This window comes from Mustelus asterias, chromosome 13 (genome assembly GCF_964213995.1).
Source record: "Mustelus asterias chromosome 13, sMusAst1.hap1.1, whole genome shotgun sequence".
NCBI lineage: Eukaryota > Metazoa > Chordata > Chondrichthyes > Carcharhiniformes > Triakidae > Mustelus > Mustelus asterias.
This window is the reverse complement of record NC_135813.1, coordinates 95,148,795-95,167,428: the sequence shown is the minus strand read 5'-3', so window position 1 is coordinate 95,167,428 and position 18,634 is coordinate 95,148,795. Positions and strand designations below refer to the sequence as shown.

General features: G+C 41.8%; 1 protein-coding gene across 3 annotated transcripts in view; it reads right to left on the bottom strand.

Annotated features, from left to right (window-relative positions):
* Positions 1–18,634, bottom strand: part of LOC144502902 (coronin-1C-like) — a 189,877-nt gene that overhangs the window by 23,735 nt on the left and 147,508 nt on the right. For all 3 annotated transcript variants that reach the window (XM_078227313.1, XM_078227312.1, XM_078227314.1), the window contains 3 exons: positions 11,738–11,867; positions 2,807–2,988; positions 978–1,097 (listed from right to left, as the gene is read on the bottom strand). In XM_078227313.1, the coding sequence (XP_078083439.1) occupies positions 978–1,097; positions 2,807–2,988; positions 11,738–11,867 (432 nt within the window). The remainder of the gene's footprint in view (positions 1–977; positions 1,098–2,806; positions 2,989–11,737; positions 11,868–18,634) is intronic.

The window sequence follows — 18,634 nt, the reverse complement described above, 5'->3', positions numbered from 1 at the left end:
ATGCAAAACTATCACCTGTGGGCAGAGGGGGTGGGGGTTCTTCCCTTCCCAGTTTAGGCAACAATGGATTGATCGAGATTTTTTAGCTACTCAACAGTTACTCCGATTTCTCTGACATCACTGAAGTGATCTAGTTTGACCAAGTGGTTCAACCTCAAAGCTTCGGTTAAGGTTATTTTAACTAAAAATGTTTTAAAATCAGACATTTTGAAATAAGTCAACTCAATTTCAATGTAATGGGGGTAATCTGACGAACAAGCATTTCTCTTAATTTGTCTAGAAGTATCAAACGATCCAAGTTGCAGTACTATAACTCCTATTACCCGAGGTTCCTAGACAACAATGTCCAGTTGGAGGCAACTAGCTACCAAGGCACAATGCACTGCAGCTTGTCACATTAACACGAACACCAATCAAGTACGTGAAGCCCCGATTTTCCGGTTCATGGGTTTAGATTGCACATTGTTAATGGGGTTGTGAATTTGAGGGAGAAAATGTTCAGCAATCGTTCTCCATTTGCCAAACAATCATAGAATCCCTACAGTGCAGAAGGGGGCATTCGATCCATCAAGTCTGCACCAACAACAATCCTACCCAGGCCCTATCCTCACACATTTATCCTGATAATCCCCCTGTCACTAAAGGTCAATTTAACTTGGCCAATCAACCTAACCTGCGCATCTTTGGATTGTGGGAGGAAATCGGAGCATCTGGAGGAGACGCATGCAGACTCCTCGCAGTCACCCCAGGCCGGAATTGAACCCGGGTCCCTGGCACTGTGAGACAGCAGTGCTAACCACTGTGCCACCCAATGTCACATGCAGCCCAGTATCATTTTATTCTACTACAACATCCACTCAAGTGGCATGCAGCAGAACTTAACCAGAAAGCAAATCAGAAAACCTTTACAAAGAGGAAATGGATGCCTCTCTTCATCCCCTTCCTCAACCTAAATGGTGTTTGATGCCCAAACTCACCGGATTCCACAGTGCAAGCTGTCGTTCACTCATGCGACTGAAGCCAGTGGTGAAAATGTTGCCATTCGTCAAGAATACCGCTCTCATGGGCCTTGATCCCTCGTGAGCTTTATCCTTCTCCTGTATTCAGTCAGTATTCAGGAAACAAAGAGTATTAAAAACAAAACTTTTCATTTAAGTGAAAAAGAGCAAAGAATTTCTTTCTGCATCTTACATGTTTTAAATTCATATTCTGTGTTCTTGTAGATGGAACATAAATCTGTTAGTGGCCTCTGGTTCCAAAAGTGTAATCAATAGGCATGATTTCTCTTGTGGCTACATCTGCTCGCTCACCTAACCAGGGGCATCTTTGTGCCAGTTGGTATATATAGTGGTTGCAGATGGAGACAATTATCTCCTTCCCCATTCCCTTCTCCAATTATCTTCACACAATTGCACATTTATTCATGGTTCTTATTTTTGAAGAGTCTTTCAATTGATTTCAATGTTCTTGGCTCATCTTCTCTAACCTCAAATGACACTCCCACATCCTCTCCATTAAAAGTAAAAGTTTATTTATTAGTCACAAGTTGATTTACATTTACTGTGAAAATCCCCTAGTCGCCACTCTCCGGCGCCTAGTCGGCTAGACTGAGGGAGAATTTAGCATGGCCAATGCACCTAACCAGCACGTCTTTCGGACTGTGGGAGGAAATCCACGCAGACTTGGGGAGAACGTGCAAACTCCGCACAGACAGTGACCCGAACTGGGAATCAAACTCGGGTCTCTGGAGCTGTGAGGCAGCAGTGCTAACCACTGTGCCACCATGTCGCCCCACCAAAACAGACTTCACAATCTGGCTTTTTCCCTCATGCTAAAGATTTGTAACTCAAAGCCCACAAGCCATCCATCTTTACCATTGACGTCACATTCTTCTAGCACTTCACACTCCTGGACTGCTTACAAGAAGAAACTTCTCTGATTGGTAACCATTTCCTTATGCAAAAACCTCCAAGTGCTTTTCCCTGATTGTTACCTTGATTTTTATTGAAGCTATGCCACATGCAATGGTCCCAGAGATTTAATTTAAAATATTCCATCTTGTAATGCCCTCTCTCCTTCTTACAGTGTCATTACATTGGAATCAAAGCTCATGCCATGTATTAAGCACACTCAAAATTACAGATTCTCAAAATCATGACTACAAAATTATGAATTCTCCTTATTTCTGTCAGTTTACCGTTGATCTTCTAATCTTCAGATATTTAAAACACCCATCTGACACTCTTTAATATTGGACTGGAAGAGGTTACAGAGGCAGGGAATGGCCAGGTCAGGAAAGAATTTAAAAACAAGGATGAAAATTTTAAAATTTGATACACTGCCCAATCGGAGCCAATGTAGGTTGGCAAGCAAGGGCAATGGATGAATGGAATTTGGAGTGAATTTGGACTCCGACAGCAGGGTTTTGGATGGGCTTTAGTTTTTGCAGGGTAGAAGTTGAGATTCAAGCCAGGATTTTGTTGGGATAGTCAAATCGAAATGAGGGTTTCAGCAACAGATAAGCTGAGGTGGGGCAGAGTTTGACGATGCCACAGAGTTGGAAGTAAGTGGTCTGGGCAATGGTGTACATGGTTGGAAGTTCATTTCATATTTCTTACCCTTGTTAATGCCCTGCATTAATTAGCCATAAAATCCTTACTATTCTCTATTCACTAAGAGCTGCAGTTGAATTTAATGTATTTCTTGCTATAGATGTTTAGCTATCGCTTACATCAGATTCAACTTCAGTCGTCTCAAGTAATGCTCCTCATGGGACTTTTACTAATGGACTAAAGGAAGCACTCACAGCAATAATCTCCTCTTTCCGTGGATCGATCACTCTCAGCTTCTTGTCCTTGCATGTCGTGCAGATCAGGCTGCCGTTACGGTTCCAAGATGTGCTATACATCATCTCTGGGTGCATGTCATCGAGTGTTATCATGGCCTCACCTGTTCCCACATTCCAGATGATGATTACATTGTCACCCCCTGAACGGTAAAAGACACAGATCCAATGAATTTAAAAAAAACTTGAATTACATGGTGCCTTTCATGACCTCAAGATGTCCCAAAGCACTTAAAGTGCTTGAATATGTACAGCTAAGTACCAGTGCGAGTCAGACCATCCCCGAATCCAGTTTCAGAACATAAACAACTTAAACACAAAATTCTTCGGGAAGTAATTGAGCACTTTTCAAAGTTGAACAAGAATTTTAGTGTCATACTTATTCCCATTAACTAAATACGTGCAAAACTAGAACTGAAATGCATTAATGTTGCATTTTCACACCATTTGCAATAAAATCACTTGAATTAAAGGTTTGATATATATATTAGTCAATCCTGACAAAGTACAGATTTGAGGTAAAGCAGGATAACTGGACCAGGATGAACAGGTACCATCCAGTCCCCATTTTAAAGTCATACATTCTGTACTGATTTTTAATTTGACGTTTAGAAAGAAGCAGAAAACATGGAATAAGTTGGGCAGTGGAGATGATTGGAGTGCAGAACTCTATTTGACATGCAGCTTGAGGTGTTGGGCAACTCCAAACTGAGGTTCTACAACTCCACTTTGGCTGGAGAATATATCAACAGGGTGACCATGTTATGTAGGTAGCTCTGATTGTTGCAAAAATTAAATGTGACAAAACATGAAGGAGACAGGAAGGGCTCACAGATACGAATTTTTTAAAAAGTGGTGCAAATCTCCAATCAAAAGCAAATTGCCCATGGCAAGGACAAGTGACTTATAATGACAGGAGCATTAAATATCATGTTGTACAAGTAACAAGTGTTGAAAGTTTTGATGATTCTTTCCAAATACTCAAAGGGTGGAGCATTGTTACTCATTCTGTAAATGTCACAAATTCTAATTGCAGTAGAGCAAACATCAAATTCTACCTACTCCCCTAAGAAGTAATATAAATAGGTATCCAAAAGAAAAAATGGTGGAAAATCTCAGCAGGTCTGGCAGCATCTGTAAGGAGAGAAAAGAGCTGATGTTGAGTCCAGATGACCCTTTGTTAAAGCTAGAAGGCATAGAAAGTGGGAGATATTTATACTGCAGGGTGAGGGAATGAAAGATGAGTCATAGCCACAGAAACCAGGATCTATATAAATTAATAAGTATCCACGGATTTATTGGCACTGATGTGGAGATGTCGGCGTTGGACTGGGGTAAACACAGCAAGAGTTTTAACACCACCAGGTTAAAGTCCAACAGGTTTATTTGGTAGCAAATGCCATTTGCTACCAAATAAACCTGTTGGACTTTAACCTGGTGTTAAAACTCTTACTTAATTGGCACTGTGCAGGGTCATTTGTCTGCTTTTATTAAAAAGCCGTTTTCCGCTTAAAACGATGTTACATGTGTATTGCCTACCTGCCCAAATGTGATTTGGTTCGGCTTCATGTCAGTCAATTGAGTGAGACAGTTTCAAACATAACAATGGAGGAAGTAGATTGTGAGTTGGGTTCAGACAGCCAGGACTATATTCATACGCACAGCTTTTAATGAATTTGTTACACTCACCATAATCATATTGTTACTGGTTAAAGTCAGTTTCAGAGGGGAAACTGTCTGAAGCTATACTTTGAAAAATTGCAAACTGGAACACAATAAAAATGGAGTAACTGGTCTATAATTTATTGCTTTTTGCTTTGGCTTTTCGTTCTAAAGTTTCTTTTTAAGAAAAACACGTAAACATAATTATTTACTTTTTTAAAAAAGTCACTGAGCTTGACTTGGTCAAAGCCACATGCATGTTTGCGAGGAACCAAAGTATTTAAGTGTTCTGGTATTTGATTCAGCATTCTCATTCTGTAAAGAGTCCTGCTTCTATTTATTCACAGTCACTTGTCTGGGAAATCTGGCAGCTGGTTAGCTGTCACTTTGTTTGACTGGTTTGCAATAAAACTTATTAAATGATTACCACGACTTACCTAAAGGAAATGGCTGAGGACAAAAAAGGATTAAGCTTTCTGTATTGTTCACTTTGATAGTTCAGGCTATGGCAGGATAGGGCAGGGTAAAGGACTTTGTGGATAACCAGTTTACATGTAAACTTTGTGGAAGAGCATTCCAGTTAAGAGCCACATGGTATTTAGTGAAATTTCTCATTCTTGAAATGGGTTTGAACTAGAGACAAATTAGGAAATTAAAAGTTTGTCAATTCTAAAGTTTGTTGGAGGGAAGTTATTAGAATCTTGTTCTTAGAGACAGGGTGACTAAGCATTTGAAACCATAGAAACCATAGAAAATTACAGCTCAGAAACAGGCCTTTTGGCCCTTCTTGTCTGTGCCGAACCATTTTATGCCTAGTCCCACTGACCTGCACTTGGACCATATCCCTCCACACCCCTCTCATCCATGAACCCGTCCAAGTTTGGACAAACATTGGACAAATTTGGACAAACATAAGCTGATGAGGGGGGACTTGTCTGGATTTGTAAAAGGCAGGTCCTTCTTTAATGAACCCTTCGAAGAGGTAACAAATGTAGCAGTTAGGGAAGTGTCAATGGAGGTTATTTAGATCGACTTCAGGTGGCATTCAACGAAGTTCCAGATAAGGCATTGTTAAAAATAAAAACGCATCAAATTGGAGGCAACATCATAGAATAGAACCATAGAATCCCTCTAGTGCAGAAGGAAGCCATTTGGTCCATCGAGCCTGCACCGACAACAACCTCACTCAGGCCTTATCCCTGTAACTCCATGTATTTACCTTAATCCCCCTAACTCTAAGGGGCAATTTAGCATGGCCAATCCAATAAATCTGCACATCTTGAGTGTGGGTGGAAACTGGAGCACCCAGAGGAAACCCACGCAGACATGGGGAGAACATGCAAACTCCACACACACATTGATAGGAGGCCAGAATTGAACCCGGGTCCCTGGTTCTGTGAGGCAGCAGTGCTAACTACTGTGCCACCCTTAGGGTAGGTAGGCTTAGACAGGGAATTGGTTGGGAGGCACAGGTTAGGCACAATAGCTATATTCTCAATTGGCAGGATGCGATTGGCAATGTCCACAATGACCTGTTCTGGGGCTTCAGTTTTTGACTAGTTATTAATGCTTGGATGAAGGAAGAGGTCTGTGCACCTCATGTTTTCTGACAGCACTGAGTTAGAGGCAACAGTAAAGACAGGAGCAGGAAGTTGCAAAGGGCCACTGGTAGATTAATTGAATGGGCAAAATTGAGAGACAGACGGGAGGTCAATGTGGGAAAATGTGTGGTCATCCACTTTGCCCCATGAAAGTTGGATGAGAGTATTTTTCAAATGGTACAAAGCTAGGAGCTGCTTATGATCATAAAGATTTAAATACCCAAACACTGAGATCACTAGGAGCCAGTGGATAGGTACAAATCAAATTAAAAAGGCGAATGGAATTTAAAAAATATATCTCAAGAAAGCCAGATTACAAGTTACACCGGTACAGAGTTTTGGATAGGCTCAATCTGGAGTAGTGCATTCAGTTCTGGGTACCACACCTGACAAACTGGTCTTGAAGATGGGGGGAGCATATTGTTCATCAGAATGCCACCTCATCTAAAAGGGTTCATTGATGAGGGCAAGTCATTCTTGTACTCCCTAGAGTATAGGTGATGTTTTTGATGAGAGGATTTGGTGGGGAATGCAACTATTTCTGCATGGAGAGTCCAGAACGAGGATCACCCTGTCTCCACCTTCAAATTACAACCAAGGCATCCAGGGGAGGATGTCAAAAACACTTCAGGCAAAAGATAGTGGGAAATCTGGACCACTCAAATGTTTCCCCCACCCCCTCCTACTCAAAAAAAAAGCTGCTCAGACTTGGGGAGGTGGGTGGGATCAGTTGAAAATTTAGAAACCAACATTGATAAGATTTTGTTAGGCAGGGGTGTTAAGGGTTAGTGAATTAAGGCAGGTGGATGGTGTTAAGTGACAGACCAGCAAAGATCGAGTTGAATGGCAGCGGAACATGCTCAAGGGATCGAATGGCCGACTACTGCTCCCATGTACTGACAAGAAATCAGGAGTAATTATTATAATCTACTGAAATCTAGTGTTTTTGTTCTCATTTTTGTTTAATTTGATCACCTAATAAACCCAACATGTACTTTATGGCTCAAGATTATATGGAGTGTCAGTGCTATTTGTCAGTTGGAGAGACCAGAATTATGAGGCAGTTAATCAGCAGCATAAGGGATTTATTGTTCAACCTGGGAACAGTACATTATCAGATACTTTGTGCATGAGGTCATGCTATGGTTCAGAGGAAGTTAAGGGCTTGCTTACAGGAACGACCATTTGCACTGGTCGCAGGCAGAGTAATTGGGGAGAGACTGGTGGTTCTTCGGGAATTATTCGGGGGGAGGGGGGGGGGGGCGCAGGGGGGCAGCAAAAGTTCAGACTCTTCGTGGTCGAAACAAGTTGATGTAAATGGAAATAAAAATACAAATAAACAAAATACAACAAATGTATGGCATCCAAAGCGCTTGGGTAAGTATCGTGGGTAGGGACTCCACTTGGAGGTAACAGGTGGCATTGATAAAAGCTTTGTGCTAGGAGCATTGAACTACACCATTAATGAGAATTGAGTGTTACAGCCTTGTCTACATGTTCAAAGGGCACTTGCACGATGGAAAGTGAATGCACAAAATGAGGAAAGTGGTTCAAAAGTCACAGGTATAAAACAGTCTCATTTTAAGCTTTTCCAAAATGACGATCAACTTTACTCTCAACAACAAAAGAAGTCTGCTGTGTTTAAAGGGAAAAAATAATAATTTAAGTACATGAGGAGAAAGGAATGGAAAAATATGCTGAAAGGATGAGAGAAAGATGGGCACAGGCGTCGTCTTATGTAGAGCAACACCTGGCATTGAGTAAAATCATAGAACACCAACAGTGCCGAAAGAGGCCATCGAGCCTGTACTATCCCACCCAGGCCCTATTCCCATAATCGCACGCATTTACCCTGCTGAATCCCCCGACATTAAGGGGAAATTTAGCATGGCCAATGTACCTAAGCTGCACATCTTTGGACTGTGGGAGGAAACCCACACAAACACAGGGAGAACGTGCAAACTCCACACAGACAGTGACCAGAGGCCGGAATTGAACCTGGGTCCCATGCGCTGTGAGGCAGCAGTGCTAACCACTGTGCCACCATGCCGCCCACAAGTTCGGCAGAATGAGTTGTTTCTGTTCTGTAAATTCAATGTTAAAAACAAAAGTTGTTTCCTCAAATTGTCACCCAAATTTGGGATGACAACATTAATTCAGAGACACAACACTATATGTTACTGAGTAAATGCATTATGTTGTGTCATAAAGATCCACAGGAATCAGCAAGGTTTCAATTTTAATCTTTGATTTAGTGACTTAGTACTCAGACAAGGTAGTGGTGAGGATGCCAAAAATAGCCTGTTCCCTTTTTGAGGGGTGATGTGGGAAAGAGAATGATACAGTGCAACACTGGTATTGAGGCATGTTCAATATACAATAATGCTCTCTTTCACACAGTCAGACAGCTGCAGGGAATCAAAGCTTCACTGTTTTAAATGGATCGAGATAGGTCCATCACTACAGCATGAGAAAGACTGCAAAGAATTGCTTCACAGTAGCACGTGCATGATAGTCTCTTAATAAAAGCAGCGCTCTTATGTGAACAAAGGTACTGAACAGACGATGAAAAGGCCAGGGATGAGAAAGCGAGTTTATTTCTCCAGTTTCCCCTCCATTCTCTATCCAATTGCAACAAGAACCCACTGTTCAGGATACACTCCGGGCTCCAGGCTTGGATAAGGGGACGAAGGGAAGTAAGGACCGGTGAGGTTGGGAAGGAAATAGTAACAGTGTTGGAGGATCTGAGGGCTACTGAAGACAGGAAAGAAAATAAATTCATATCATTCTCCGTTTATTTGCTGAACTGTAGGTCCCCCAAGGCTTCAAACATTGCCTTCTGTTGTAGTGTCATCTAGAGGTAATGCAGTGTTACACACCAGGAGTCAAAATTAAATCCCGAGGTCTCATTAGAAAAATGATCACCATCTCAACTCATTCAAATCCAGGGTATAAACTGGAATTTTCAGGAGGCTGGTGTATGATTAAAGGTTCTGCCTTGATCACGTGTAACTTTTTTGTGTTACATGGGACTTTCATTTCTGCAACATGGGGCACTTGTTGCAATCCAGTTGACTGATGCCATCACCCATAGTATTTGTGTATGCCAGCTTTGTGCTCCATTTCTGTAGCTCAATCAACCTAGAACACACATGAAACCCCTGTGGTAAATACTTCAGCTGTTAGTGGTTTATTCAAATCGAGAAAAACAGAACTAAAGGTGGAGGTAGATCCGGAGAGACTTACCACCTTACCACATTCTTTACTTTGCATACTTGGTAATATAAGGAAAAAAGGTGGAACACAATTTTCTCAGTGACTTGTATGTTAGAGCAGTTATGCCAAGTGCACAATCAGTTAAAGAGCCCAGTCAAAAACCTTGGGGGGGGCGCAGGAAATAAATCCTGGAGCACAAATTACCAGAGCATAGCTAGGAATTCTACATCAGGAGTGATTGGATCTGAAGGACCTATGAATTGCCTCAGACTATGACACACCACTTTTACAGTCTGTAGTAGCAAATGGCAGATCAGTAACAAATGATATTGTCTCACACCTGATGGACCACAGTCCAATAGTAGGTCAAAGGTAGGCCAAGCAAACGCTTTTCTTCTCTTTCCAACACCTTGTCAAATGATAGCTTTCTTTCCAATAATGTATTAACCTCTAGATAACCTCCTCACATTCCTAACCAACCCCACAGCTATATAAATGACACAGTCTGGAACTAATGTTACTCATTTACTGGAGGGTTTGTCAAGGGAAACTTTGAAAACAAGAGTGCCTCCATACATGGTCATGGATTTGCCTCTGTGTATGACGCTTTGCAGAGCACACCCTCAATTTGTCAACTTTAACCTTTGCCGATCAGGGTGGGGACAATCAAATTTGACTTAACAAAACAGGAATCAGGCAGCAAATTCTAAAAGCAGTTTTTACTTTTATAGTCTAATTTGCGAGAGATTTAAAATGCCAGGCTTCCCACACCAATTTATTTGTGCATAACCCTAACATATACATCACAAACAAATCAAATTAAATCAGAATGTCTTCTGATTTGAGGCAGGATGTTCTGGCATAGATTTCTTCTACGTTAGTTTTGTACACTGCTGGAAACATTAAACTGGTTTTGTACATATAAGTGCTGTTCTTTTCACCAACTTTAACATCGTTTAGATGGCTCAAATGGCTTCCTTCTGTGCTGTAACGATTCTGAGATTCTGGAAAGCATACTTCATAGCAGAATGAAGTACCATACCTGCTAACATACCCTACCTCTCAGAATTTTCCATCCTTCATGTGTTTACCTAGATGATAAGCATCAGGTAGGAGGCACCGCAGCACACAATTTAGCCCTCAACCATGTCCACACCCATGCATATCCCAGCACAGTCAGATGTGAGAACCAGTGTCGATATTCACTCCCTACCCTAAAGGGTGCTGACCTCAAGTGTGCTACCTCTACAACAGCACCGAGTCAGGTCAGCACCAATCAAATCTGGAATCTGCCTGGTTTGTATTAATCAACGCAACACCCCAGCAATGCACATACCAACAATCATTGGGGCACAGTTGGGGTATAAATCATATTTGGTTGGACTTACTGTCTTTTAAAGTCAAAGTTTTCATATAGAAATCTCTGGAAAACTTTGCACCGGCAGAAAATGCACACCTTTCCTCAGACCAGCTCAACGCAATTTAAATCAAACCACTGCCTATTTATGGGAAGCACAATCTTGATCAAAAAAAGCTCCCCTTTAATGAGCTTCACAGACCTTTAAAGAAATCAGGGATGCTTTGATGTTATTGAGGCCTCATTAAATACTTCATTAGTGAGAGCTAGCCGTGGCACACTTTGGTGTGCAGAGGCCCCGGGATCTCCATTTTGGAATGAAAGCCAGACATGCAGAGGAAATCACTTGAGGACGCGAGACTTTTAATGAAATGTATAAGTAATGGGTCTCACATCAGTACTTACAGATGAGTGAGCTAGAGTAATGGGCAATTCCATGCCTGCTTTATTGGAAAAAAAGGTCCTAATGAGTGCAAGGGGTTTCGCTCACATTTAGTGAACTATTACTATCCATAAAATCTGAACTATTGAAATTTTGTCAATTCAACAAAATTATTTTAAGGGCACATGTAACCTATAGAATTTGCATAATCTCTTAAGTGTCAAAGAGAGTGAAATGGAGAGTGGCTGCTGCAAGAGTTCCTGTGAACAACAGCTATAAAGCACCTTAAAACCAAAACAAAGGATAAGTGAGACATAGCGTTTTTTCACTTTGGGCTTATGAGATAATGCACGGATTCAAGCCTGAGAGAGATGAGTTTAGATTTAACAAAACATATAAATGTGATGAATTTGCACTGGAATGGTCAGGTATAACAATATAAAACAAAGCCGTATTGTTGAAGAAATTCCTATTACATATTTGCATTAGCATGCGGGAGTGAAGGGAGTGGGGGGGAAGTGAGCGAGAACGAGGGCAGGGGGAGCAGGAACAGGGGGAGGAGAAGGGAGAGTGAGTGGTGGGAGTGAATGGAAGGGGGGCAGCAAGAGCGGGAGGGGGTGCGAGTGTGAGAGCAAGAGCAGGAGAGAGAGAGAGAGAGAGAGAGATTGTCTCACCTGCACTGAGGAGAACATTGCGTGCAGTCGGATGCCAAGATATAATCCCAACTCTCTTGGCATGTCCCTCCAAAATGACGACGGGCTCTGTGATGGGAAGGGTCAGTCCATTCTCTGGGATCTGCCAGACCTATTAGCAGAAAAACAAAAGGTAAATTAAGTCAGACCGAAGTGGAATGAAAGCTCAGGATATCATCCTCAATACAAACTGCGCACACATTCTAATTCTGGCCAGATTTAGAAACTATAAAGTCAGGAGATGCAACCAACATGTGGGACATTTAAGAGATTTCATTGAGCTGTGCCTGGACTACTTCTCAACACCCCCAAGGGAATAACCATCAGGTGCCATCAGAAATATCTATTTCCACCATAACAGGCTATCTATTACATTGCACCCATACAGTAACTGAATTACACAAGTACTGTTAGTTAGATAAGCAGTAATTTAACTCATTATTGAAGGGTCGGGCCTGTGCTTGCAGATATACACAAGCACCCAAGAGAGAATGCCAGGAAAGTGTGGACCGAAAAAGGTGCATAAGTTTAAAAGTTACTGAAAGTGCAATAAAGATTTGTATGATGGTAGAATTGAGACTAAATAGCAAAGGAAGGGGTGAGGCAGGAATCCCGTTTCTGTGCTGAAAGTTCCACGTAATTTTATGTAAAAAGGGACAAAACCTGGACTCTCCAATGAGTGTTAAAAGGTCTCTGTTCAATGATAACAATCCATACAAGCTAACAATGCAGTTTTTACTATCACTAGCTTGTGTGGACGTTCCCCAGTTCTGCAAGAGATAATCTGCTGGGAGAAATAATGCTGAGAGTTAAATTTTTTAAACTGTCTATTGCTGCAGTACTGTGGAACTCCCACACAATGCAGAATCCCACTACATTCAGGGCTCAGCACACTATAGAACCAAAAAGCAAGTGACTGTGGATGCTGGAAATCTCAAATCAAAACAGAAAATGCTGCAAATACTCAACAGGTCAGGCAGCATCTGTGGAGAGAGGAAGAGTTAAATTTTAAAGTTGACGACCTTGCATCAGAATGTCTCATGAAAATTCGCTGACCTGAAACGTTAAACTGTTTCTGTCTCCACAAATGTTGCCTGACCTGAGTATTTCCAGCATTCTCTGTCGTTGTACTATAGGGCTGGTTTAGTCACGCAAGTGCACCATACAATACAAAAACTGAGAGGGGTTTTCAATTTTGGAATGTGCATCAGTGACAATTCTATAATCTCAAAACAATTTATTGGTATAATTGGTTCATGCCAATAGGGGAAATCAGGACTCTCCCAAAAAAATATATGATGCCTGGTTCATCTTAAACTGTGTACAGGTGAAGTATTCTATGGATGGATATGGGTGAGGGCAAACATTCGGGCCAGCCATGCATGCCTGTCCGCAAAAGAAAAATTTACAGTCCATTCCATCATAGTACTACCAGTTTATTAAATCTTTCTAGGAACTTTACTTCCACAACCCCAATAAGGTTATTTCACATGTTAAATCACTTGAGAAGGATTCCCTGATATTAGTCCTGAATGTTTCCAAGGCTGATCAAATCTCTCAATTCACTATTCTTTATACTATAACCCTTCTGGTTAGAGGCAGGCTAAGCATACTCTCTGGTGAGACAAGTATGAAGACTCCTGCTAACATCACAGCAAGGATTTTTAAAAAACACAAAAAATAATGGCAATAATTTTGTAGTCAACTTTAAGATCCAACTGACTTATACGACTCATTTATAGCATTCAGAGCTAACTAATGAGCTAAACATTCCCCTTAAGGCACACACATCATACCTTACATGTCACCTGATTTATCATATACCAGACCCTCATCTTGCAGACATATCTCCTGCATGGATTATTTTATTGTTCTGTTGGAGTCGTGAAATTACAATGTTTCAGTGCACAGGTGACTCAGGATATTGCCAATAAATTGCAAAATATATCAAACTGTCATATCTTGGGAGTGTGCAGCAACTTTAAAACAAACAGATACGCCGTTAAGTTAGTCCATTCCAACAGGTCAAAGTCTTACTGAAAGGACTAAAGTCTGGTCAGTTCAGTGGATCAATTTCACATCATCAAGAATATGTTTAATTGCAGCAGCCACACACAGTTCATAATTCCAAACCTTCCCCAAAAGTGGCAACACAGGTGGCCAAGGTGATTAAGAAAGCATATGGCATGCTTGCCTTCATCGGACAGGGCATTGAGTACAAGAATTGGGAAATCATGTTGCAGCTATATAAAACTTTGGTTAGGCCGCATTTGGAGTATTGCGTGCAGTTCTGGTCACCACACTGCCAGAAGGACGTGGAAAGCCTTGGAGAGGGTGCAGAGGCAGCTCACCAGGATGTTCCTTGGTCTCGAGGGTGGACTATGAGGAGAGGCTATATAGTTTTAAATAATGTTTTGGATTTACCTTTCCCACTTCTTCAACTGTCTTAAACCCCTCTACAAGGTCACCCTGCTCATACTATCATATACCAGAAGTCCACTTCGCAAATTAGCAAAGGGCTAATGGAATGCCACCATCTGGAGGTTCCCCTCCAAGCCACTCACCATCCTGACTTGGAAATATATCACTGTTCCTTTGCAGTCGCTGGGTCAAAATCCTGGCCCTCTCTCCCTAACAGCAGTGGGTGTACATACATCTCAGGGACTGCAGCAGTTCGAGAATTGCAGGAGTTCGAGGAGGCAGCTCACCACCACCTGCTGAAGGGCAACTCGTGATGGGCAAAAAAATGTCAGTCTAGCCAGTGACATCAAATCCGTAAATGAATAAAAAAACTCAAACTTTGTGCAGCAGGATCCCATCACTGCAGGAGGGGAGGAATTGATAAAAATTATTTGCAGTCTTTTAAGGACAAAGATCAAAAACAAGAGATTTGGGACAGAGGGGGCACATCCTTTCTTTATACACAGAAGGTTGGGAGTCTGGAATACATTATTTTAGAGTATTATGGAAGGAGAAATCATGTCAACCATATCTTAAGAATAAGTTAGTCAGGTGGTTGGATGAAGCAAAATAAATATTGGAAAAGAGTGGATACGTGGGATTAGGAGTGTTGCCCATGTTAACGTTGAACACTGTCCAGTCAGGACCAACAATCTGTTTGTTTTAATTAAGTAATAAAGACCTCCAACAGCAGATGGCAGTGATGTAGTCAAACCAGTAACTTTGTAATTTACAGCAGGAGAGTCCAAGATCCAATGAAGCCTCAGGGGCCACAAAATTTGGATCGATGTTGTTAATTTGCACCCACCGCACGGTGTTAACACTAACAGACCTTGGTTTTCTAATTTAAGACTTGACAGCACAAAGAATTGCCCTTTCCCAACAAATAGATCAGAGTTGCTTCGGCTTCACACATGCTGAATTAGCAGTGTTCATCGGCTATACGCGGCTGAGAGCTGGAGACTGAACACCAGCTCCACACGCAGCACCTGCGCTCTTCCAGCAACAGCACCTTCAGTTCCAAGCAAAAACATTTGCTTATCCAGGTATCCTTGAACATTTGAATAAACGATAGTGAACATTAGAGTAGGAAATAGCATTGAGGATAAATACTGACTGGGGCTGGTACCTCAACCCACAGCAAGGAACCAGATGAATCATTAATGTCCTGCCCGCAATTCATTTGACAGAGTCATAACCATAGAGTCATACAGTGCAGAAAAGGCCCTTCGGTCCATTGAGTCTGCACCAGCAATAACTACTACTAAAGTTGTGCTGATCCCATTTTCCAGCACTTGTCCCATTCCCTTGAATGTTATGACATTTCAAGTGCTCATCCAAATACTTTTTAACGGTTATAAGATGAGGGGGGGTGGGGGTCACGATTGAGGTGCATTAGATTGAGGGGTTTGGACAGTGAATAGGAAGGTGAGGTTTCCAACCACTGGACACCAGCCTCCAGTTACTCAAACAGCCTTCTATCCTCATAACAGTGCATTCCAGATTCTCACCACGTTCAATGATTTTGTTTCTCAAATCTCCTCTGAAACTCTGGCCCTCACCCTAAAAGTATGTGATTGAGCCCTTAACCAAGGAGCTGCTTCCTATTCACACTGTCCAAACCCCTCAATTTTATACACTTCAATCATGACCCTACCCACCCCTCCTCAGCCTTCTTTGCTCTAAAGAAAAAACTCCAGGCCTATCTAGTCTCTCCTTATAGCTCAAATGCCCCATCCCAGGCAACATCCTGGTGAATTTCCTCTGTACCCCAACTAGTGCATTCACATCCTTCCTATAGTGAGGTGACCAGAACTGCACACAGCACTCCAGTTGTGGCCGAACCAAAATTCTGTACAGTTCCAACATAATCTCCCTGCTCTTATGCTCTATGCCACGACTGATGAAAGCAATTGTTCCATATGTCTTAACAACCCTATTCACCCACTCTGCCACCTTCAGGGATCTGTGAATAAGTACCCCAAAATCCATCTGTGTCCTGCCATTCATTAAATCCTCCCTTGTCGTGTTTCTTCTTCCAAAGTGCATCACCTCACACTTATCAGGGTTAAATACCATCTGCCAATGCTCTACCCATCTGACCAACCCATCTATAGCTTCCTGTAACACACGACCATCTTCTTCACTATTAACCCTCTTACCAATCTTGGTGTCATCTGCAAACTTACTTATTATTTCCCCCACATTCTTATCTTTATCATTTATGTATGTAACAAACAATAAGGGACCCAGCACTGAACCTTGTAGTACACCACTGGACACCGGCCTCCAGTCACTCAAACAGCCTTCTATCACCACCCTTTGTGTCCTATTAAGTCAGTTTGGGATCCATTTCACCAAGTTTCCCTGAATTCCATGTGTTTTAACCTTTTCAATCAGTCTCCCATATGGGACCTTGTCAGAAGCTTTGCTAAAATCCATTTAAACTACACTTCCCTCATCCATACACTCGATAATTCTTTTGTAAATTCTATCAAATTTGTTAGGTATGACCTCCCTCTGATAAAGCTATGCTGACTATCCCTTATCAACTCATGCCTTTCCAAGTGGAGATTAATTCTCTCCTCCAGAATTTTCTCCAATAGTTTCTCTATTGTTGACATGAGACTCACTGGTCTGTAATTCCCTGGTTCATCTCTACCACCCTTCTTGAAAAGTGGAACTCCATTAGCTGTCCTCCAGTCCTCTGGAATTTCCCCATAGCCAAAGAGGAATTAAAAATTTTCAGTAAGGACTCATCTGACATTTACCGCCAACCTTTGGACTAGAGTTGAATGATGGCCAAGCTTAGCTTGCTGAACTGTCTTGCAATCCCCCAGTTTGGATACAATTACCTACCAACTCGGTTTGGACCCCATAGTTTCTGAATAAACAAATTAACTCTTTCTTGCCAGATCCAGAGTTTATGTGACCACGTTCTGAAGCATGGCTTGGTTGAGTTGACTTCTTCCTCCCTTGGGTATTGACATTTGCATCTGGGACATCAAGTTGGTGAGTGAGCCTCCTTAAGTGATGGGCTTGTCTTGCCCACCCTGATCCTCTGTTTGAGCCGAGTTCACCTCAAGACCACTTTTCTACCATAGGTTAGAACAACCTAGTGAAATGGGTTGTGTGGATCTATTCGAGGTTGAACACTTCCTTTTAATGGGAGAATCGTATTGGCCAGGAAGGGTTTATTTGAATTACATGATGGCAAGTGACACAGACAGCAGAAAGGTGAGATACAATCTTGAAAGATAAAGCAGTCCAGCCAACTCATCTGAATGTCAGTAGCTATTATGTGTGAGTGGACAGAAATTGGCAAAATTTTGGGAATAGACCTGTTTCTTTGCTGCACTCTTTCAAAAAGTCCTATTCAGGTTTTCCAATCTATCCACTTCACAGGGGGAGAAAGACAATGCAGTGATTCATATCCTGACATCATCCTTTGAACCATCAATGCTGCAGATGTTAAACACAAATAACCAGTTCATCTGGCTCTAAATTAAAGCAATGGATAATTCTCAGCCGAGCAGTGTACCTTTGTAACCTCATGGGTAATGAAGATTTAACTTCAAATCAACTTTTTAAAAAAAAAACCTACAGCAACTCATCTATAAGAGATGCAAATAAAAATGCTCCAGTACAGCCCGTTTCCTGAACTCTCATGTAGCTTTCAGCCTGGGAACATATCCTATTGAAATTCAAGGGGTGAAGTTAAAGAGTTGAAGACCCAGATACCCAAGTCTGAAAGACTGTGTAACAAACACATCAAACTATGAACATGTGCTAATGTTTAATGCATTGGAATTCCGAACCAGTGATGAAACGGGCTCCAAGCACAATGGGAAACAGATTCTAGCTCACCACAGTTGAGGAGTCTGGCAGAAAACTACTCTGCTCAGTATCTGTGTGCATGGAAAGCTAGTATTAGGCAGAATTTAAAATAACTAATGATGGGCAGTGAGTGTGTCGGATTGAGTTCAAGTAAAGTGAAATAAACACACACTGGAAAAACCCAAATTGTTAAGTGGGATAAATATGGTCACATGAAACTCTCAGGAGCATGAAGAATTCACCTTTTAAGGGAAGACAAGAAGTGAACATGATGGACTCCCAGATACCCATGTCATTTAACTTTGCCCACCATGGCTGGAATGTCATGCTAGGTCTTGGCCAGTCCACAAAACAGGGTATCTTGTAATCATGAAACATTCTGTGGGGATAGAACGATATGTTTAGACCCAGTATGATACTTGGGTGGTGTATCCTTCACAATAACCAGTGAACTGAAGCTCCTATACTACTTGAATGTCCACTTCAGTAAGTCAAGATGACAACTGTCCCTGGCATATACACTTCAACAAGTACTTGCCACCAGTGCTAGCTGGAGAGGGAGGGAGGGAGGGAGAGAGGGGG